Source organism: Poecile atricapillus, chromosome Z, assembly GCF_030490865.1.
Source record: "Poecile atricapillus isolate bPoeAtr1 chromosome Z, bPoeAtr1.hap1, whole genome shotgun sequence".
NCBI classification, from domain to species: Eukaryota; Metazoa; Chordata; class Aves; order Passeriformes; family Paridae; genus Poecile; species Poecile atricapillus.
The window spans coordinates 65,500,546-65,523,489 of record NC_081289.1 but is presented as its reverse complement, the minus strand read 5'-3'; the positions used below and the strand labels follow the sequence as shown (position 1 = coordinate 65,523,489).

At 39.8% G+C, this 22,944-nt stretch overlaps 1 protein-coding gene across 1 annotated transcript; it reads right to left on the bottom strand.

Moving 5' to 3' along the window:
* Positions 1–222: 222 nt before the first annotated feature.
* MELK (maternal embryonic leucine zipper kinase) lies at positions 223–22,437 on the bottom strand. The gene is made up of 16 exons (XM_058864662.1): positions 22,326–22,437; positions 21,962–22,047; positions 21,438–21,554; positions 20,775–20,918; positions 19,303–19,371; positions 18,137–18,229; positions 16,977–17,075; positions 14,613–14,681; positions 13,987–14,085; positions 12,938–13,024; positions 11,502–11,630; positions 7,936–8,161; positions 6,172–6,265; positions 5,579–5,747; positions 1,502–1,605; positions 223–400 (listed from the first exon to the last, which is right to left on the bottom strand). Exons 1-16 carry the CDS (start codon positions 22,387–22,389, stop codon positions 223–225), a joined length of 1,827 nt encoding a protein of 608 aa, XP_058720645.1. The 5' UTR covers positions 22,390–22,437.
* Positions 22,438–22,944: the final 507 nt, after the last annotated feature.

The window sequence follows — 22,944 nt, the reverse complement described above, 5'->3', positions numbered from 1 at the left end:
GTAAACTGGGGAATAGCTTACAGAATTTTGCTTCAGAAGAGTTGCAGTTGGAGAACATTTATTACAAACCTAATATTAAAGGAACATACAGAAAGAATATGTACAAAGAGGGATGGTTAAAAACCCAAGATGACAGATTTTTCACATATAGCTGTGACTGTGAGAAAGAATTACTTCTCTGAAAAGACCTTTCTAAAACATCGTGATAAAGGACTCTGCCACTCACACTTGGCAGCTAGATAAAATGTCTTCTATCAGCCTCTTGTAGACCCAGGCATCACCTTTAAGTCGTTGTCGCCGGATACCCACCGCTTCAGGCTTAGTGAGCTGACATACCTCTAACTCAAACTCCATAGTTACTTTACCAAAATCTGATCGTGTTTGACATTTCAGGGTATAACTGTAAAACAAAAGGGAAAACATAATAGTTAGGGAACCATTTCATATTTGTTTTGCAAAGCTATTTTAAATTAATAGAAATAATTTAAATAAAATACCCCATTACTGTTCAGGATATTGTAAAACAATTGTGGAACAGTCCACAGTTTAGTCAAAGCTGAGAGTTTTGTGAATACTGTAGTTTCAGGGCACCCTATTTATTATTATGCCCTAGGACCAATATGCAGCACCGATGTCCTACCCTGCCACAGGAGCCTGTGCTAGCCAAAGGCCCCCATCAGAGCTGGAATGATGGAAAGTTCCCATGTTTTTCCTAGACAAAAACACTCTCCTCTCTGTTGGTTGCAGCTCAGCTGGTGTGAAAACAGGAAAAAACTGCATTCAGAGTTTGAATGATTACAATGGGAGCAGGTGCTGCTGTGCAATCCAGCATCCTTCCATATTATGAGTTTGGAAATGCATCAGAGGTTGATGCTCTACCAATACCCATCACTGAAATACTCAAGAACTTGAGAAAATGCATGTTGAAAAATGAGCACAGTAGTTATTTCATGCATTGGGAGCTCAGGAAATAGTCTTTCAGTGTGATCAAAAGTAAGAACCAATCTAACCAATCAGTATCTTAGTGTAGCTAATACACAGTATGAATTCAAAAAATCCACAAAAAAGTGTGTGGCTTCTGTACACTTTTTAAAATGTACTGACCTCTTGCCTAAAGGCCAATGACTTTTAACTGCCAAGAATGAGACTTAAAGGATATCCACACTGTCTTCCAAAATTGTCCCATTTGGTCATGTGACTATACCTAAAACAACTTTTAGTATTTAAAATTTCACATGAAACAGGCTGATGTGAATTTTTCCTAAGCGTTCCCCTACTACTATTGGTTTATAATGGTTGGGGAAAGAGCTCTGATGGAACACGCTTAACATAGTTTTGCACTATGTGGTCAGGTTTTATTGCACACATTCATTTAATGCTTTGTACACTTTCTATAAAGATTATTTTACAATGGCGTCAAGAAACTAAGTTTAAATACTTTGCTTTTTAAGGACTGGACTAGCAACCATTTAGACAAATATAACTCATATTTTACACTTACCCCTTCTGAACATATTCCACATGCTTCTTTGAAAGAACAATGATTATTTCATTCAACAGGTCATCTGGTTGCAGCAGATGAGTGGTGGTAATGTTACAATGCGCCTAAAAGTAGTCAGCTTGTTAAAACAATTCAAGGAATAAAAAAATAAAAATCTGTGTGCTAAAACTGACAACATTGCAAAAAGCTTTCACTAAAGAAGTTTCAGAACAGCTAACCATGGTGACCAATGCTTCAGCATCCCAAAACTACCATCCTTCTGTATGGTCCAGAGTTGGGAAATGGCCTAAAGCTAAGACAGAGTGCTTCTGGTAACAAGAAAGAGGCATAGCCCCATGCAACTTTTAATGTTTAAAGGAACGAAGTTACTCACTATTTTTAAATTTACTGTTGTAAGGGGTTTTAATCACATCTAGTATTTAATATAAGAATCTTGTGTCCTAAGTGACCATTTGAACAACTGGCAGACACCCTGAGGTATTGGGAGGAAGCATATGACAATGTGTGCCCAACACATCCTATCTAGCTTCTGAAGTCACAGAAGCAGCCAAGAGAAGACAAAACTGAAAAAAAGCTTAAAAAATTAACATAGGCTGAAGGTGCAAAGTCAGTTGAAGAGTGCTTCTTGCGGTCCTTATATGGATTTAAATCTATGCAACTCTTTGGCATAACTGCTGTAACCCAGTGTCTCTAGACATGCCTCAGGAATTTTGCATACACTATAGACAAGAGAAACGGAGGCAGGAGGCTAAAGACATTTGCATAAAGAGCTTCCAGTTGCTCAGGTTCCTGGACTATTTGCAGTATATATATATATATAATCTAGTCCTGTTTGATCAGCTGGTCATGTTTGTAGCCCAACATCTTGTCCTGAACGTGCATGACTGACAGACAGCTCTCAGTGTAGTTGGTACCTTAGATACCTTAGTAGGGACCTTGGATAGGTCCCTTCAGCTGAAGGGACATATCACTGGCTTCGATACAACTGCTTATGCCTTGGTAAACAACCTGCCCTCTTTCATGGTAATTATATTTTTCAAATATCTTGCCAACATACTCAAGTAGAAATTTTTTCTTGTATAACTTCTGAAGTATATCAGTTGTATTTGAGTGACGTATACAGAATCACTACAGTTGGAAGGGACCTCTGGAGATCATGCAATCCAATCCACTTGTCAAGGAAAGGTCCCCTAAAGCAGGTTTCACAGGAATGTATCCAGGTGGGCTTAGAATGTCTTCAGAGAAGGAGATTTCGTAACCACCTTGGGCAGCTTGTTTCATTGCCACCCTCAATGTAAAGTTCTTCCTCATGCTGAGGTTGAACTTGTGGTTTATTTGAATGGCTGCTGCTCCTCATCCAATCACAGGGCACCATTGAAGAGAGTCTGGCACCACCATTTGAGGTATTTATATGGATTGACAATATTCCCCTCTCAGTCTTCTCGTGAGACTAAACAGGCTCAGCTCCCAGTCTCTCCTCATGAGAGATGCACCAGCCTCTTAATCATCTTTATGGCCCCTGCTGGACCCTCTACAGCAACTTCTTGTCCTTCTTGAACTCTGGAGCCCAGAACTGAACACAGCATTCTGGATGTGGCCTTACCTGGGCAGGGCAGAGGGGCAGGATCCCTTCCCTGACCTGTTGGCCATACTCCTCCTGATGCACTCCAGGATCCCGCTGACCCTCCTGGCCCCCAGGACACTCTGTCAGCTCATGGTCAACTTGTCATCCAGCAGCACCCCTAGGACCTTCTCCACAGAGCTGGTCTCTTATAGGTCACTTCCAATCTGTTCTAGTATTTGGGGTTATTCCTCTCCAGGTGCAGGACCTCTAGCTGCCCTTGTTGAACCTCCTTAGGTTTCTCTCTGCCCAGCTTCCCAGCCTAGCAAGTTCCCACTAGAATGACATCACAGCCTCCAAGTGGATCATCCAGATCCCCAGCTTCAAGACTGCGACAAGTTAGACAACTAGACCTTCCTAGCTGCATTCCTGCATATTCTGACAATGCTCCTAGTCTTCCTAATATGGCCTGTCCCTTTCTTCATATCACATAAATTTCCTTCTCCCCTTTGAAGTTTGCTAGAAGCTCCCTGCTCATTCATGCAGATCTCGTGCTCCCCGTGCCTAACTTCTTCATCACAGAGATATGCTGGATTTAAGCTTGGAGGAAGTGACGTGTGAATACTGACCACCTCTCTTGGATTTCCTTCTCTTCTAGAGCCCCATCCCGTGGGATTCTTCTAAGTAGATGTTTGAAGTTAACTCTCTAGAAGTTTAGGATTCTAGTCCTGTTACTACTCTGCTTCCACCACACAGATCCAGGCACCATTATCTCATGGTCAGTACAGTGAAGGTCTCTATAGCCTTCACATCTCCACTCAGTCCATCCTGGTTTGTTAGTACAAGGTCCAACAACACACCTTTCTTTGTTGGCTCTTCCACCATTCAGGTGTCAAAAAGTTACCTTCAATAATCTGCAGGAACTTCCTGGACTATCTGTGCTGTGATGTGTTGTCTCTCCAACAAATATCAGGGTGGTTGAAGTCCCCCATGAGAACCAGGGCCTGTGATCATGAGGCTACTTCCATCTGTCCACAGAAAGGTTCATCAACTTCCTCCTCCTGATCAGGTGGATAAACACCTGCAACAGTGTTACCTTTTTTAACCTTTCCCATAAATTCTGACCTATAAACCCTCAACTCATTCATCTGACCCTGGGTAGAGTTTAATACATTACAGTTGGTCTCTAATAATGAGCAACTCCACTACCTCATCACACTGACTTGGCCACCCCTAACAACATTTCAGTCACATGAGCTATCCCACCATGTTCTATCATTGCATTGAGATCATGGGCCCATCACACAGAGATTTCTAGTTCTTGTTTATTCCCCATGCTGTTTGCACAGAAGGGGTGTAAGAGCAATCATGACAGCCATACACACCCTCAGCATGGTTTGCCCTTTGACCCTCATCTTGATAGGCAGCCAAGAAACATTTTTCACTGCACTGGTTGGTATGACCTATTCACCAATAACCGAATCAAAGAGGAAGGAATGGCACAAGCATTATCATTTTGAATCCCACTCCAGAGTCCTTCATTCTATAGTCTGTCTCTCCAAATTGGTCGGGGGGCTGCCAAAGATTCTCTTGCCTGCTTTAGACAGGTCGATCCATCCCATCTCTGCTTAACAGGCTACAATCATTGAAGTACAACCCACTGTTACAAAACCTACTCAGTGGCATCAGCCATGAAGACAGATGTTGATCTGCACTATGCACTTGCTTTTGTCTGTCCCCTTGTCTCTAACTATGAGAAGATCACTTGGACACCAATGGTTTTACCTGCCTCACCAGGTGTTAATTAGTTTATTAGTTGATTAGTCAATTAGTTAATTAGTCTTCCTTGATCCTGGTCTGTTGTTTGGCTTCCAGCATCATTTGTTACCCACATGATAAGGTAGTAGCAGGTAGCTGTCCATGCTTTTGGGAAGTTGGGGCAGCATCTCAGCAACATCAAGGATCCTAGCACCTGGTAGGCAGCAAACTTCTTGTAACTCTTTATCAGGCCAGCAGATGGGTGTCTCTGTACCCTTTAAAAGAGAGCTGTCCACTGCAAATACTCAATGTTTCTTTTTATGGTAACCTTGTCTGTGGACATCTAAAATCTTTAAAGCATCATATGTGTTTTTGGTTTGAATGTTGGAGTGTGGAAGTTGAATTGGAGCACTGTTTTTGTGGGTCACAAGGGCTCACGGTGTCTCCTGCTCAGTGGTATCTATTGTAGGTGAATGATTCTGAAGCCACAACTATGACATCTCCCTGGATCTGTTACCTGAACCTAGACTAACAGATAACTGGGCAGGTAACTTGTTATCAGCAAGACCACTTTACTGTAGAATTTAGGCAAGACAGGTCACAGAAGCTTTCACATAACCGTTTCTGAAGCTACTGGATGTTTTCAATCATAATTACTGTAAGGTAATATTACATAATTAATATAATTACTAATTATAATACTAACTTAATACTATAATAATACTTGTTCTTATGTAAGACCTTTGCATCAACCATACCTTAAGTTTTCTTGGGTAGTCTCTAGTGTATCGTTTCTTCTTGCTTGGTGTAAGCATTGTGATCACTTTATCTAGGCCTCTTTCAAGACTTCCAAATATTTTTGCTTTTCTCTTCTTTTGGCTGCTATCCACATGTGCAAGGTTGAGATCTAATTCCACTGACTGACACCTGTTACATGAACAAATTAATCTGTTATTTTTCCCTCAGTGTTAAAAAACTAGTTATTTCAAAGATATCTCTAAAATATTAGCAGACATGACAGAACAAAAAGTGAAATCAAGCGCAATGTATTAGGAGTTTCTGTTTGAAAGTCTGTTGCAAGTTTAAACCCAGAGATGTATCTAGAAATTGCAGTCCTTTGGAGACCTGGAATAAGAAGGCATCTACATTATGAAAAATAGATTATATGCAGTTACATAGTTTTAAAACTTTTCTCTATCTTTATTGTTTTCTAGTGACTGTAAAAAGAGGTTTTTGAAAGGTTTTTACCAAGAAGGGCAGCTTACTGTTGTAACAGGGCTTCACAGGCAGCACATGGATTAATGTAGTCCTGCTCTAAATCAGGAATGTACACAAATAACTGGACACTTACCTTCCCTCACAAAGAATCTCAGCGGATGCCAACTCATCCGCATTTGTTGGGTTAGTGGGCTTCTTAACTGGAGTGACTGCAGTCAACTGACTCTCTGAAAGAAAGCATCCAAGCCAAACCAAGTATGTCTTTACATAAAAGGATTTTCTTTTCTTCAGTGAAGATTTCTCATTACTAATAACTCAGTTCTAATACCAGACTCCCTCTTCTATCTCAAGTCTAAATTTTGCAAATTATGAAGTATATTTTTAATTTTAATTCCCTCTACTCTACAAATTAAAACTGTGATTGATTTCCCCAGGGCTCTACAAGTCAAACTGTAATGGCAACCTTTGCAGTTCAACACTAGAAGTTTGAGGACTAGAAATGCTTTCTTGCTCTGCCACTGGTCCATGAATAAATACTGAGCAATCCACTACATCGAGTAGTTGTATTCTTCAGTGATCCATTTCCCTTATATGAAGGGTGTAAGTTTACATAATCATGGTTTAATACACAATGTGCATGCTACAACAAAAGCCTAAAAAGTTAGTGTCTGCAGAGCATGGTTTTAAAGGCACAGGAGAAAGCACCAAGTTAAACAGTCAGCAAATAAGTTGTCACAGTTAAACCAAATTTCAAGGTTCAAAGTTTCAGCACTCTACAGAATTGCACCTAGCTCCAGACAAATAACCTCAAAATTTCTGCACAGTTCCACTTTTCTATTTCCTGAATCAAAGATCTTTCAATGCATCAAAGAGTTAGCTTTCTTTTTTTAATCCTCAGAAACATAACTAAATAAATGAACTAGAAATGTTTCTATGTTTCCTGTTTCAGGGAGTATCTCTTTTGATTTTAGACATACACAGACATCAGACATTACATGTTATCACGTACAGTCTTAAGGCAAGCTCATAAACTAGTCTTTGTATTGCTATTCTTGATGAATTATCTCATTAAATAGCAGTATGTTCAAAATCCCTTATTCCTCGAATCAGCCTGCAAAGACTTACTGTTCCTGAACAATGCTCCTCTAGCACCTAAAACAAGTCTCCTATTGCAAGGAGCCTTTGGCATTTGAAGAACAGTTAGAATTTACAGTATCAACACCAAAACTTTTATGGTAATCATTGAAGGAAATTGTAATGTACATATGGGATATGTACATGACTAGACAGGCTGATGACAGAAAATTCTGGTAACTCAGGAAAGCTGACATAATTTAGACAGATTTCTGTGGTCTGTTGCATAGCGGCAAAACCTACATGTTGTTAACAGAAGCATTTTCGCTGCTATACTGGACTGTCCTGTGAAAATGCTGATATGCAACCATAAGAAATCCAGAAGTTATATTTCTCCTAGAAGCAGCAATTAAAGCAGATTTAACTAAAAGTATGTTTTTATCTTCATTCAGAATAATCACAAAGGAAAAACAGTGTTGAGAAAACTGCAATCTCAACATTCATGGAAAAGTGGAACCAAGCTTTAATGACACAGTGCTTGGCTGCATGTTAGGGTGTACCAAAAGGGGCTCACACATGATAATTGTGAACTGCAACAACTCTTGTAAGTAACATACAAGTAACATGCCCTGATGGATGGTTAAAACTCTTGCAGCACCCCACCAGATGTTCTAGAAGAACCTGGGTGGTGTGTAGGGCAAAAAAATTGAAGTGTTCCAGAAACAGATGTATTGGATGAAGAAACATTATTTTTATAGTTGAGTTTCAGTGATTCCCAAGCAACATATATGTTCTAAGCTTTCATCAGTTACATTCTACATACCTTTGAAAGGAGGTGCCCTAAGGGGAACGGCTTGTACCTGTGTCTCAGTCTGACTCTTTGCAAAAGGACTCTTAGGAGCAGTAAGTGCAAAGGGTACTTCATTTCTTATAGCTGACACTGTCTCAACATTCTCTTTGTTTTTATGCTTCTTTGATGCCACTTTTCTTGTCACTGGAGTTGACAGTATGAATTCTGTATCCTCCAGCTGGGCATCAGGCCTCGAATGCTACAAGAGATGTAACAAAAAGAAAGAAGCCATCCTTTGCTGTATTCTGATCACATTCGGGAACATTACAGACAAGGAAATTCTGAAAGGATAAAAATACCATAAAATGCTTGACTCTAGAGCAATAGTTAAAAACTCTTCAATACTTCTTATTCCCTCTATAACTTGCTCATAAGATTTGCAAGTAATTTGCCACATCTTTACCAGCTCTTCTAAACCCGTTAGCATGCACAATTAAGGCTATTCCTCACTGGCTCACTTAAACACAGCTAGGAATTTCCATTTGCCATAATTGTAAAATTTTAATTGCTTCATTTGATTTTCTTGTCCAATACAGACAGGCTACATTTCTTCAGACTTGTCCAGCTCTAGCCTAAGTCTGAGACCTTGTTTGTTGTGCCTGATTTTTTTCCTGTTGATTTCAAAATCTTGATTTACTCATTTTCTAGATGAAAAAATCTCAGGTTTTAGTCAAATTACCTACAGCTAGAGGAAGGCACAATGTATGTTAAGCTATATGTTTAAAATACTTCTTTACTCCATTTGTAACTTCACTAGGCTAGGGTCTACCAAACATTTACATATCCAATAACTTTTATGTACAATGAAAATAAGATCTTTTGGATTAGGGAACACAATATCAAGCACCTGCTTTGTTCCATGAGTATTTATAATAAATTTTTCTAATAGAGATTCTTCAAACAGTGAAGCTATATCTGTAAATTCCATGAATACAAATGCCCATGGCACTCCACTGCACTCTGGCATATCTTCATACATCACCATTTTTTCAGATTTCAAAGAAATATTCAGCCGAGATTCCACCCCACACTTAAAAGTAAGATTTCATCAGAAAAGACTGCCATTGAAGTCAAAATCTTCTTCTAACCCTAACCCATACCCTAACCCATTTCTTCCTAATAATGGAAGAAGTTCCTATTAATGGAAGTTCCCATGATGGTGACCTAAGTTTTATAATGTGACTTTTTGTATCAAAAGCAGAGGTGAAACTATTCTCAAAGCACCATTGTCAAATCATCTTTCTTGACCCATGTCAAGAAGAGAAGCAACTCACAAAAATAGCCACCTTTGAATTCAAGTCTTGGACCACAATCTCTTTTTACCAAAAGTCCTAGTAATAATCTGGAAAGAGAGAATGGAGTAACATTTAAAAGGGGGCTGGATAAAGGTAAACACATATCCAAAACATATGACTATTGAATCCACAACAGTAATTGGAACTAACATTTGGAACCCCTCATCTGATGGCTAGCTCTGCAAGCCCCAGAAGTTGTGAGTTATTAAATCAAGGGATTTGTTACTTCAGCCAAATTGTTAATCTTCATGGTTCACACCATATACAAGCAGATATATATCAATATATTTCAAGATATAGATATCAAAGCATCCTTAGTTTCTAACACATTTTGTAACTTACACGAAACTCTTCCCAATGACTTATTCCATACCATTACAGCAAAACTGTACATAGTCATTTTAAATTGTCAGTCTTGGGCTGAAATGGACACCATTTTAAAAAGCTGGAATGGATGACATTTTAGTAACCTATGTTCTGCTGGTAGGTACGTTTCTGTTGCCCCATGATCAAGGATATCACAATGAGCAGATCTCTCATTACTACTGGAATAGAGAGCTGTCTGACAAGCTCCAGAACTTCTATGATACCTTATTGAAAAGCCCTTACCAGAGGGTTGTTAACGACAAGAAGCTAAGAGCCTGATACTGTAGCTGAAATCACATTCCATTAAACATGAATGCATGATTAGGTTACTTCAGTTACTGTGTTCTAGATGTAATTTGCAGTATTGTAAATATTTAGCAATATGCTTCTATGTTGAACTGCTTGAAGTCAAGCAGCATTACATGCAAGTTTCTGCCACCAAATTCAGAACTGGCTAAGTAAAAGGTTCTGTTTGCTTGGTCATCTTCACATTAGACTAGGTCCAGCTAGCTACACGCAGGCAAGTTAAATGTGTTTTGAGCACTGCAGGAGGACTAACAGATTGCTGTATTGTGTAGACATGAATTGCACCATCCTCTGGAAAGGCACAATGCATATATTAATTAGTAGCATTTGCCAGTTTACCTTGGACATCACTAGAGATGAAGTAGCTTCACAGTTTAGCACAACTGAACCTAGTGAACCTCCACCTTAATCATCAGTGTAGAAGGCTAACCCACTATGATCACAGAAATCACATTATGCATATACAGGAACACTTAGAATTCATGATCAATTATGCAGCTCTAGTAATCCTAGAATTCTCATCTCTAAGAAGATGTATGGGTGAACTGAAACATTTTACATGCAACTGAATCAGATACATAAAGTCTTTATTCTGAATGCTTGCCTCTAACACAGAAAGCAGCATGCTCAGAACATTTCACAGATGTTTTATCTCAAGGGGGAGCAGCTAAGAAAGGTCTAAATAATAGTCTTGCACAGAATGATTTGGAATTTGTTGAATAGACTAACATCACTGATATCACATATAGTTGCATATTGTATACAACATTGCAAGGAGTTTAGCAACTCTAGCCAGGTTCGGAAGGACCCTATCACTAGCAAAATACAGGAACAGAAATTCCCCTAAGATATACAAAACTACTTCAGAATCCCAATCATCAGAAAAACAGCAGCAACACATTTCCTTTACTCAAAGTAAACAGCTTCCTCTCTAGGAAGATGTTCTCAAGATGAGAAAGGGATGACTCCCTCTGATTTGATCACCAGCTCCCATAGTGCCTATGTCGTCTTAGAGGACACTGCCCAGGTGATATATCACAAGATATCAAAAGATTTTCCTTACCAAATGCAGCCCTCAAAGTAGGAAAAAAACATAGAAACAAACACAGAGTCCAGTTAGTCATCACAGAACAAGATCCAGAATCACCCAGGCCAGAAAACAGAGGATTTGAGACCATTAGCAATTCTGTATGGTACTTGATGCATCAAATGGTCCCAGATGGCTATTCCAGTAAAGCCAATCCCTCCACAGAAGCAGCCCAACTCTAATTCATGTTAATGAGAAGACTGAACTCTTTAATGCCCAAGACACACACTTTGGCTGTGTACTTCAGAGTATTCTGAGTTGGAAGGGACCCTCAAAGATCACTAAGTTCAACTCTTAAGTGAATGGGGCATACAAGAGTCAAACCACCCCTATATTATTAGCACCATGCTGTAACCAGTTGAGCTAAACACAGGTGCATGCTCTCTTCCTAATGTTTAGAGCAGCAGAATGTTTCTCCAGGCAGAGCTTTGTCAATTCAGAGCAGGATTTGAAGCAAGATTCTGTCTTGCTGAACTGAAGTTTACCTCAAGGCCTGTCGACATCATGGTACTGGCGTGCTTTGTTAGACATGGAAACCTTAAACGAACACTCTTGCCACGAGCCTTCTTGGATAGAAGCAAGAGATATGTTGCTGACATGTGGTCATATTTCCACTGGGAAAAGGGAGAAAGAAAGAAAGAAAAAGTATTTTAATTTCCTCTTTGGAAACATTGCAAATACAAGTCAAGCTCAGCCTTCTGAGGATTTCTATGTCTCTACAAGTTTTTCTGTCTGATACGCAACCCTAATTACACATAAGTGTAATTTCAGACTTAAAGAGATCTGTATTATATGCCTGAGACCAAGAAAAAGGCACTATGTTGGTAGTTCATGCAGTAGCATGGAAATGCTGGAGTAAAGATCTATCCACTTGAAGTGAATGCAGACCTAATAATTTGGTTTATCTAATACTTCAGCTGGAGTATAAATTTTCTGGAAGCAATTCCTGCCCACTCTTTTCCAAGAGGCAACTTTTTGCATGACTTTCAGCAACTCTGCATGTGAGGAACACAGACACCACTTTTGACAGGTTTGCAGCATAACGCCATTAGTTTGAATAACTTATAAGGAATTAGAAGTCTTCCAGTAAAGGACTATGCAAATGTCACAAACTTATTTGGAAGGACTTACCCCTCTGTAGACAGGTTATTCCGGTTATTTGCTGTAACTAAAGAACAGACCCGACTAATCTAAGTATCACACATGTTTTAAAAGTCTGTTTCTGCTACAGTGATGTGGAAAACCCAAGTGTCTTAAAAAAACTCAGAACTATTGTCACTGCTAACAAGTACAAAGAAGCAGAAAATTCCATTTTCATGAAGAATTTTCAGATTCAGGTAAAAACTGGAGTACACATCATGCTTTAAGTCTTTTGCTAACATTTGCACAATTCTTCTAGAAGTATTCAGTCCAATTTTCGCCATTTGTAGTTAAAAATGACTAAACATACTCACTATTTTTAAAGATCTGTGAATAGTAACTCAAAAAGCCCCCGTATTTTGTAAACTACCTGGGTGTTCTGATATTTTAGTTTTTCTTTTCCTACTCGTTACTGAACCATATCAAAGCAAAGAGATAACCCAACAAATAGTATCTTTTGTTCAGCTATGTATTTCTACAAGTCGCTTCTGACTTTCAGAGATTCAGAAGGATTTTACCACAGTGGGAAATAACAGTAAGATTTAGGAAATATGAAGATCACAATTGAAGGAGGAAAAGAAATACAAAAATTTGAATTTCTGAACCATTAGCTTGTAGGTACAAGCTACAGCCAGATTCTAGAGTTCTGCAGGGGCACCTTAAATCTGAAATGTATGTAAGATGTCATACTTTGGCATATATAGTGGTCTGATAACACACTAAATTTATTTACTCTATTACTACACTTAATTACTCTAAATAACTGACAAAAACTTCTTACCTCTGTTATTAATTGTAATATAGTCTCCTTGCTCTGCTCATGAAACACAGAAAGCTCTGTTACACAGTCCTCATCAAGATGTCCCAGCTGTAAGAACACAATGGATATTGAAGTGTGAGGTTTTCAATTTGCCACATAATCCATATCTGACAGTGACACTGTTGTGAAACCTAGTGGGCTGACTCAATAATCAATGAGGATTTTAGACCCTGTATTTCAAATGTTTCAAACATTGTAGGAAACAGACTGAAAAAGTCATACAACTTCACAGCCTGGATCCTCACAGGTGAGAGCTTAAAAATTCAAATAAGCCACCCAAAATCAGGTAAGATATTTTACTGGAATGAAAGCTATGCTTTCATCTGCCTATAAATATCCAAAGATACAAACCATGCCCATCTCTACCAGAGACAGCTTGCACTGATGGTGCGAGCATAGTCAAATTGCTCTTTACCTAGGACAACAGTGGCATCTGGTGGCAGTGGGAATCATTGGCTCTCAACGTGCAAGAACTACTTTCTGCTGACACAGATAATTTTGTTTTTTTTTCTTCTCCTTACTGCCTTCATCTCTCACACAAGTAAAACAAGTGACAGAGAGACAGGATGAATATTCTTTCAATGAAATTTGGATTTTTATCCAAATTCTCGTTGAGCACTATAAACAAGATAAACCATAACCACATCTAGCATGCCCTTCAGAATCATTTGCACATTAAACACAGTACTAATCAAGAAGCCAAGGGAAGCAGCTGGTCATTCATATGTGGAAGTACTTCACTTTTTTATGAGAATTCAGTTATTCTGCAGATTCAGCTGCAGAATATGATGAAAACATATTTGAAATTTCTCAAGAGCTATCAAGAACAAGAAATAATATTTTGACAGCTAAAAGTATCAGGAAAGAACCACAACCATCTCAAAGTTCATCTTGTAACAAATAATTTAATACCATGCACTATGGGAATGGTAGTAAGCCAGCATATATATTACATGAAATGCTTTAGTATCTATCTGACCAGAGTACTTACTGGGTAAGTAAATACTCACTGGGTATTTACTTTGCCACTGAACAGCATCAGAAAATCCTTGCATGAGCCAAGGGTGACTTAACAGCTGTTGGATCGTAATCCGCTTCTTTGGGTCGACCTGGTGGGCCATAAAAATCAAAGTGATACTTAAATTGTGCAGAAAAAGTGAAGAAACAATTGATCTTCTACACAGAATGTTAGGGTGGTTAGGGGCAAAACTAGAAACCAATACTGTTTCAGAGCTTCACCAAAAGGAAGCTCACACTCAAAGGCCTTAGCTGTGGAACCTATAGTACAACACATCTCCCAAGGGTATGCAGCATTGGCTAGGTTCCTTAGCTATAGCCCAAATGTATATTTCGGGCTACAAAACAGCTCTTGTTTTTATAGCACATTGAGAACAACCAAAAGCATGCTGTTTGAAGATTTTGTTAAATCATGTAAACTTTGCTAATTATTTTTGTAATCAAACATTTTCCCAAATATTTTTTGGCAGAAGGCAATGGTAATCTTTTCTTCAAAAATTTGTAAGAATTAAACTTCTTATTTTAACGCATAATGTTTTTAAAATATTTCATTGATGTAATGTTTTGAGCCGATTCAACAGTACATTATACATCTATTGAACAGAAGCAATACATTTACCTGCAGCATTTGGTCAAGGAGCAGTGTACTACTTGGAGAGAGCCAGTTTGGAGTACTGTATTTTCCTCTCTGCAAAAAAAGAAGAGGATTTAGAATTAACACTGAACCTCAAAAGAAACTATTAAATTACTTGGACAACAGTGACATCTATACTTTGTGAAAAAAAAGAACAGCAGGAAAATGTGAACTTAGTTTGAAGTATGACTTGCAAAACCCATCAGTACTAAAACCCAGGAGCATTAGTGAGGAAAATGCCATGTTTGCCTCACCAGCTGCACTTTTCATCCACTCTGCTTATGTGACACTTCCATCTCTGCCCACTTTTGCAGCTAACCTGCTCCTTTCTCCATGGCCTTGGCTCATCATATCAACTCAGTACTGAAGTTCTAGAAGAGCAAGCATACTAGATTATGAATGACTGATATTAGCACTTTGCAATGTGAAGATTCCCTTAAATCACTACTTTTCAGACACTAAAAGTACACCATCCTCAGTATTATGATATTCTTTTTAGAATAGGTTAGATCTAATGCTAAACTTTCAGTCTCATGCAAGAGACAGGAGAAATGTTACTGATCTAGCAAGTGAGATTTTTTCAAGATAATTATTTACTGTTGTTTTTCTTTAATTTTTGATTAGAAGAAAATTGAAAACAACTCCCAGATGTGAGGTGTAGCTAGAAATCAAGCCAAATTCACCGAGAATAATTTATTTCTGAATGAAAATTCATATAAAAATAAAAATCAGTAAAAAGTCATTGTCAAGTAACATAGCTATTATTTTGTAATGACAGTTTTCTTTATACAGACAAATGCCTTCATAACAAAACAGTTGGTATTATATGCAGCTACATTTCTAAGTATAGTATGTATTTCTTTAACATCACAGATTAAAGAATTTAATCTGTATTAAGCTACATCTTTATAGACACTATTAGTAAATTATTTAGGAATAGTTTTGTAGGCTGTTTTACGACACAGATTTACTGTGAAACTAAGTAACACAGGTAATCTACATTTTGATTTTAGTATATTGCTACAGAACATGACATAACAAAGAGCAATTCTCATCTATGGTACTGTGGGCAATACTGGATGGTAAATTGGCTGCAATATCTGTCAGGAGCATAAGGTCATACCAGAAGTAATTTGTTTTTTACAGTAGTTATACCACAGATTAATTTCTCAGTCAAAAAGTCAAGCCATTGATTCACAAATGAAGAGATGTGGAACAGGGAAAAGCAGGTCAAAGTCTATTGACTCAGCTGTTTCCACTTTATAGCGACTTTGCTGAGAAACTGTAAAGACTTGCTAGCATTATTTGGACAACATTCTTAATTGCATAGTTTAGTTTAGGTAGTCTTGCAAAAAGCAGGTGACTTGATGACCCATTTTGCTCTCTTCCAACTCAAGATATTCTATGACTATACGAGTTGGGAAGTCATGCAATTTTAATGGCATCTTGTCTGAAATCAGTACCTTTACACAGTCTCTTTGGATTAGATAGTCTTTGCTTATTTTTTTTTAATTATTTTTTCAAGTTCTCTCCAACAACTCAACTAAGCTTCCTAGAAATCTTCTGTCAAGGTAGTCAAGTGTGCTCCAATTCCAGATTAAAAATTCACACTGTTTGATGAAATAATCAGGTGCTTTATAGAGCTCAGACTGTTACACACCCTGAAAACATTTCCTGTGCAAACCAGTGTAAGCTGCCCCCTGCCAAAGTAGTCCTTGAAGACCCTCAAGGATGTTTTTTTAGTGTTTTTTAGGCATATGAGATTCTTGGTGAGAGGAGAATGAGGTAGAATAATCCAAAGCCATTACTCTACACTGTTGCTCATCATCTCACTCAGAGCAAGCTTTATCAACACAGACTTTTATGGCAGCTCAGAAGCAACTGGCAGAGGTGCATGTGATGAGGAACAAGAGCTGTTTAGCCACATCAAGAGGCGTTTACAGGGAAAGAACCAATGACTTAATTATACTATTTACTATTTATTCGACTTTTATTTGAGGAGGAAGGTATAATAGCAGATGTAGAATCCTGCTTTTCCTAGACATGAGAATGGCTGACATTCAAGAACAGTATTTTTAGGGAGAAGACAAGACTCAGATATAAAAGTCCAGCCAACTAGCAAGAAAATGCTTTTTCTGCAGCTCACTTTTCTACTACATCATAGGACAAAGCTAGAGTACCACACAGGCTGAGGAACAACAGAACAAATCCACAAAATACTGATCAAAAGATAAACAAAGCATAACAAAATTTAGCAGATAAGCCTTTTGCTCAAATCAGAAAGCAAAAATATCCGATAAAGTTTAGTGATTCCTGTTTCTCATGTATTCTAGTATCATCAACACCTACCATGATCTTCTTGTAGACAGCCATGACATTATCATCATCAAAGGGGAGAAAGCCACATAGCAGAGCATACAGCAGTACTCCCATACTCCAAATATCTGCCTAAGAAATAAAAGTGAGAACTCACAAACCTCATCTGTCAAAATGGCTTAGAGACTGACCACATTGTCTCCTTTTGACAAAGCCCACATGCAACTTGCAGAAAGTAGGTTCCTTAATTCTAGACAGAACTCTTGTAGTCCAAGTGAAAGCACACAATTTTCAATTCACTGAAACTGGAGTGCTAGTAAAATCATTACTCTTTTCCTTAGGTCGCCAAACTGCCGCATTACTTTCAACCTAGAAGGATTCCATTGACAAAACGGAAACCAAACTCATCTGAAGGGATTTTATACTCAAAAGTACTAATGATTATGACAGCTGTCAGTAGTTACAATCCACTTTAAAGCCCTACTGTTTCTTCTCAGTATAGACATGACAAGGTCTACACACCTCATACTGCAACTCCCGCTTCAATCATAAAGATGAAGGAGGTTTGAGAAGCACTGACTTTGTGGAAAACAAAGAAAAAGCGAGACTTAGAGGTCAGGGAAAGTGGTGCAAAGGAGGTAAAGGATTATAGAGACTACATCCAACAGCACAGACAGGAAATTCGAGGAGATTGAAACTGCAGCATTTTGAATAGATTGACAAGGGTGTGTATCAGATCCTAATGATCTAGACAGGGAATCAAAGCTGGATAAATGCCAGTTTTTGTTCTCTTTAATTTTACTACACTGCACAGTACATACAGCACATTTTCATACAAAATTTCAAAGGTGAAGTACACAAGATACTGAGACTGCACAGGAATTTGCAACAAGACTTGGATAAGTAACAGTACAAATTCCTGCTTGGAATAATGTGGTAGAAGGCAGGTTTTTTTTTGTAGAGCAACGCCTGGGGACAGTGAAGGATTAGTCAGAGATGAAGATGCCTGGTGCAGAACCTGTGGTCAGGAGCTATTCTAGGCTGTGATTGCTCTCAGTCACAAAGCTTCTGAGAGCCACTGAGGCAATGTGACATCAAAGAAAGACACCAAGGGAGTATATCTGAATTTCACCACCTTTAAATACATGGTGCACAGGCAAATAACCACCCTAACCCACAATTTTGTCACCCACCTCTGAGCCAATGTATGCTTTGCCCTGAATCAGCTCTGGTGCTGCATAAGCTGGGCTTCCACAGCAGGTGTTCAGATGGTAATCAAGGCCACCCTAGAACAGGACAAAACTGATGACAGAGAAGCATTGGGTCTAACACAAATGGTGTCTATTAGCAACAACATATTAGAGGCCTCAGAAACTTAATTTTCCAATGCTGTGTCCTAACTTTTGGCTTTGGTACAATATATAGCTTCACCAGGCATAAACTGCCCAAGACTACGAGAATCCTATGTGTTCAGATCCCAAGCCGCTCCTTCACATGTTATCGTGGCAGTGTTTTTTGCAGCTCCTCCTGTGATAGGAATACCTCCCTTTGTGACCAGAAAGACCACAGATGGAACTTTGGAATCAGTAACCCAGGAGCTACTGGACATGAGGCTGCTTGGATACTTATATCAATATTTAGAGCAATAACTTTATGAAGAGACACTAAAATGCTTCTTTACTAAAAGCATGTTATTCCTTAGCCTGGGCTTTGCTCTAAGCAGATCAGAGCAAGACAACATCGTACCACCAAGATGGTGGTCTGCTACCTCTGATTTTCTGGAAGGTGCTTTAACTTGAGTCAGCTAAAACTGAGGAGTTTGGATCAGTAAGATCTTCTAATTAAATTCCTCCTTCCCAGAACCCATCTTATATGTGAAAATGACAAACAGAGCAGCAATGTAGAAACCAACTTTAAGCTTGTTAAACAATTCAGTACAACTGTGTGGAGCCAAAGGCTCTGTAAATGTAAAGGGAAATCTATTTGATTTGATCCACAATCTCCATACACATAGACAAATCCTATGAAAATGACACATGCCATTGAAAATTATTGAAAGCAAATGGATACCAACACAAACTTTATAGTACAAGCCTTTGTGGGAGCAGATACTCTACAGACAAGGCAATTTGTGCCTTAAAGATGAAGTGTAAGAGGAGAAAAACTGATATTCTGCTCAAAAAATGTAAAACTGTCCCACACTATTAAGGCCCTACAAAGCAATTAGCAGTGGGACAATTGCACCAACAACTTGAATTCAGAGCAAGGCTATGCACTGTACCATGAATTTATGCCTGCATTTTTTATGTGGGTACTGTAGCTGATTAAGCTCTGTTATGAGAGCAACTGACATCCTTACCTTTGGCTTTGCACAAAGTCCAAAGTCTATAAGCTTCAGATTATGTTCCTCGTCAATCAGCAAATTTTCCTAGTAAAAGAGGTAATTAATTCTTACATAATGACGGGTATCCAAGAAACCACATTTCTTTCACCCTATTTCTTCTTGCCATTGCCATCCATAATTTCCCTGAAGCTCTCCTCTGGAGATTTTGGTTTGTTGCTAAAGAATATATCCTATTCCAGATAGGGAATACAAGCTCCAAGTGCTTAGAGAGGCCTAGGGAACAAGGGCTAGACAGAAAGCAAAAACTGTGAGGCAGCAGCCTGCCCTGGCAGAAAAGGCAGGCTGTGATATCCCAGATGGTGTGAAAAGAAGCAGAGCTGGCAAAGTGGGGGAAGTCACTTGCCCTCTGTTCACCACAGTGGGAAAGCACATTCAGTTTCTGCCCACCCTCTAGCACAGAAAAGACACCTGAGGTAAGTTCCATTGATGGACATCAGCCTGTCCAGGGTGCTGGAGCACTTTTTCTGTGAGGAGATATGGTTTTTCAGCCTCTAGGTGACAAAGCTTCAGTGGAGACCTCATGGCAGCCTTTTCATTCCTACAATGGGGGCATAGAGACAGCACCAGCCCCTCCACAGAAGCACATGGTGGGATGATGACAACCAACAAGCATCAGCAGACATTCAAACTGGTACTAAGAAAAAGCCTTTCCCAGAAAAAAAGAAGTAAAGAGCTTAACAGGTTTCCCAGCAACATTATGGTGCCTCATGGGAGAGGTCCAAGATGTGACTGGATGAAGAAGTTCGGTCTGACACTGTTTTAAACAGGAGATATAAGCAGAAGCCACCAGAAGTCACTTCCCAACCAAATTATCTCACAATCCCATGAAACTCTCAAGTCTCTAGCTACCCTAAGAATTTGTTTTTCTCAGTTATCTGTGTCTCTATACACGCAAACTTCTAACATCTTCTAGGAGAAATTGTCTCAAGGCTTCCATTCCCTAATCCCATGCCTAATTATTGTGGTGACAGCAAAGCCACAGGATCAGTCTTGTGGCAGATCCCTCTCCATGCCCAGTGATCACTTGTTTACATTGTGGGAGTCACATTTTCCTTTGATTGTCAGAATAGAATGGTTTGCACAATAGAGAGGAACCATAACAACTCTCCCTAGGTACAAGCTGGAATAACGGGGATAGCAAAAATGCCTAACCAACAGTCAAAATCAAATCCATGTCTGCTGCACTCTCAACTGGAGTGCACTATTCTGCCTTCTCCTCCAGAAGAAGCTCCTTGCTCAGATACAACTGCATCCAGCTCGGTTGAGGAGCAAAGCAGTAAGTAAAATTAACACTCTTTCAGCAAATATTAACTAAAGAGCTCTAAGCACAGAACAGAGAAGACAACTCACACTGGCTCCATTCAGAGAAATAAAAGTGGGTCTTCATTATTATTATTTGTGCAAATCTGACTACTGTTCAGACTTACTGGTTTGAGATCCCTGTGGGCATATCCCTGACTGTGCACATAAGCAATTGCTGAAACAATCTGCCGAAAAAATAGGCGAGCTTCCTCCTCAGAAAGGTGGTCCTTAGAAATTATGTAATCAAACAGCTCTCCTCCAGGACAGTACTGCATGAAAGCAGGAAAAAAGGAATACGTTTGGGATACAGTCATGAAATATAAACATGAACAAGAGCACTGGGCAGCAAGAAGGCACTCCTTCTTTCCCTCTGCTTAATCCCAGCAGCTCCCAGGCATGCCCCAGGCCAGGGTGCAAGAGATCCAACAAGCCCAATAGCTCGACTCCTGCCCGATGCTTGCCATAGCCATATCACACTACCAGCACAGGTGACAGAAACTGCCGAAGATGTGACAACTTGGTGGCACTTCTCAGGTCCCACATACCTTGCTTGTGATGTTTTAAAGAGTGTGAGGTGGGAATTAGTCAGTTTGCTTATTACAAACAGTGAAAAGTGGCTTTTCCAATGAGACAGAATACACTGTCAGCTTGAATTTTAAACTATAGCACCTTGGACACACTCATCATTGAGATGGTTTTCTAAGAATTGTTTCATTTGGACTCTACTACTATCTGCTGCTACGGCTAAACCCAGAGATCTTTACCATAGCAGAAACACCATTCCTTACCTCTAAAACCATGAATATTTTCTTGGGTGTCTCAATCACCTGATACAACCGGCAAATGTGCTGGTGACTCAAGTCCTTCATAGCATCAATTTCTAATTTAACACGAGGCAAGTCATCCTAAAAGATCACAACAGCAAGGTATGAAATTGCGAAGTAGTTTGACAGTCTGTACAACACAGTAAGCCTGCATATCAGAACTGCTCAAACTCAAATCAGCACCAGCTCTGTCACTGCTCACCTGCCCTCCTCAAACACTGGTCAGTAAAACCCAAAGGAACACCTGTATAAAGCTACTATTCTCATCAGAACTCTGACTTACAGTAGTTTATTTAGTTATTTAAAGCTGTAACTGCATGAGTTTTACAGCCAAAGAACGTTGTCCTCTCCATGATGACACAGGATTTATGGTGCCATTAAAATTCTTTCAAGTCTACAGCATCTACCACAGTGACAGGTCGCACTCATGCTCCTGAGAATTCCACAGGAACAGCACATTACCAGCTCTGAAGTATCTTTTGGATTACCTGTAAAGCAAGCTTGTCCATGATTTTTACTGCAACTTTTTCACCAGTAAGACGATGTCGCGCAAGTTTTACCTTTGCAAACCCACCTAGAATTTGAAACATACATGTATAAAGCTCTGCATGGTGACAAGCTTTCTCACTCTCATCTCAGTCGCCCTGAAGCAAACACCATATGCACAGCATGTAGTATCATTGCTAGAGAAAGAAGCAATTGCTGCCACCACCTTCCAGTTACACTTCCACAGTTGCACCCTGCAGAATACGCCAAGAAAACATGACCCACAGACTCTGAAATAATAGTTAATCTCTCCGATAAACATCGAGGTGAGCAGACACATTGTTTGCATTCACAGACTGAGCCCACCTGTGCCGATTGTTTCGTGTAATTGATAGTACTTGAGAATTTCCTCATAGTCATCTCCAGCCATTCTGCGACCCGCAGTACTCGGACAGCTCTTCTCAGCACCTGCAAGGGGGGACCATAGATTGCGCTCATGCTTGCGGGCACAAGAAGCGACCCAGCAACAACCCCCAGGGAGGGTGGAGTGGCTGCTGCTCCCACGGATCTCTCCGGGCTGCCTGGCAACAGGCGCGGGAGCGCCGCGGTCCTGAGTCGCAGAGGCCAGAAGACCCTCGGGTCCCACCCTTTTTCCTAGGGCTCTCCCGCCAGGATCCCCTCCCTCCCCGAGTGTTACCGCGTCCCGAAGCAACGACCCCGCAGCGGAGCAGCCTAAAGAATCCGTTACCGTTCAAATGCCCCGCTTCCAGCCGCTGGGTTCGAAAAACCAATCCCCGCTCGCCACCAAACCGGAACGGGCGTGGAAGGCAAGGGCATGCCGGGAGGGAGGGAGTGGGCGCTGCCCGAGTAGGAAGGTCTCTGCTGGCGGCTGCCTGTTAACGGGAGTGGCCTAAGCCGAGACTATTCCCTACGGAGACAGAAGATCCCTCTGTCTCTCCCAGAAAGCGCGTACCCAGGACCAGCA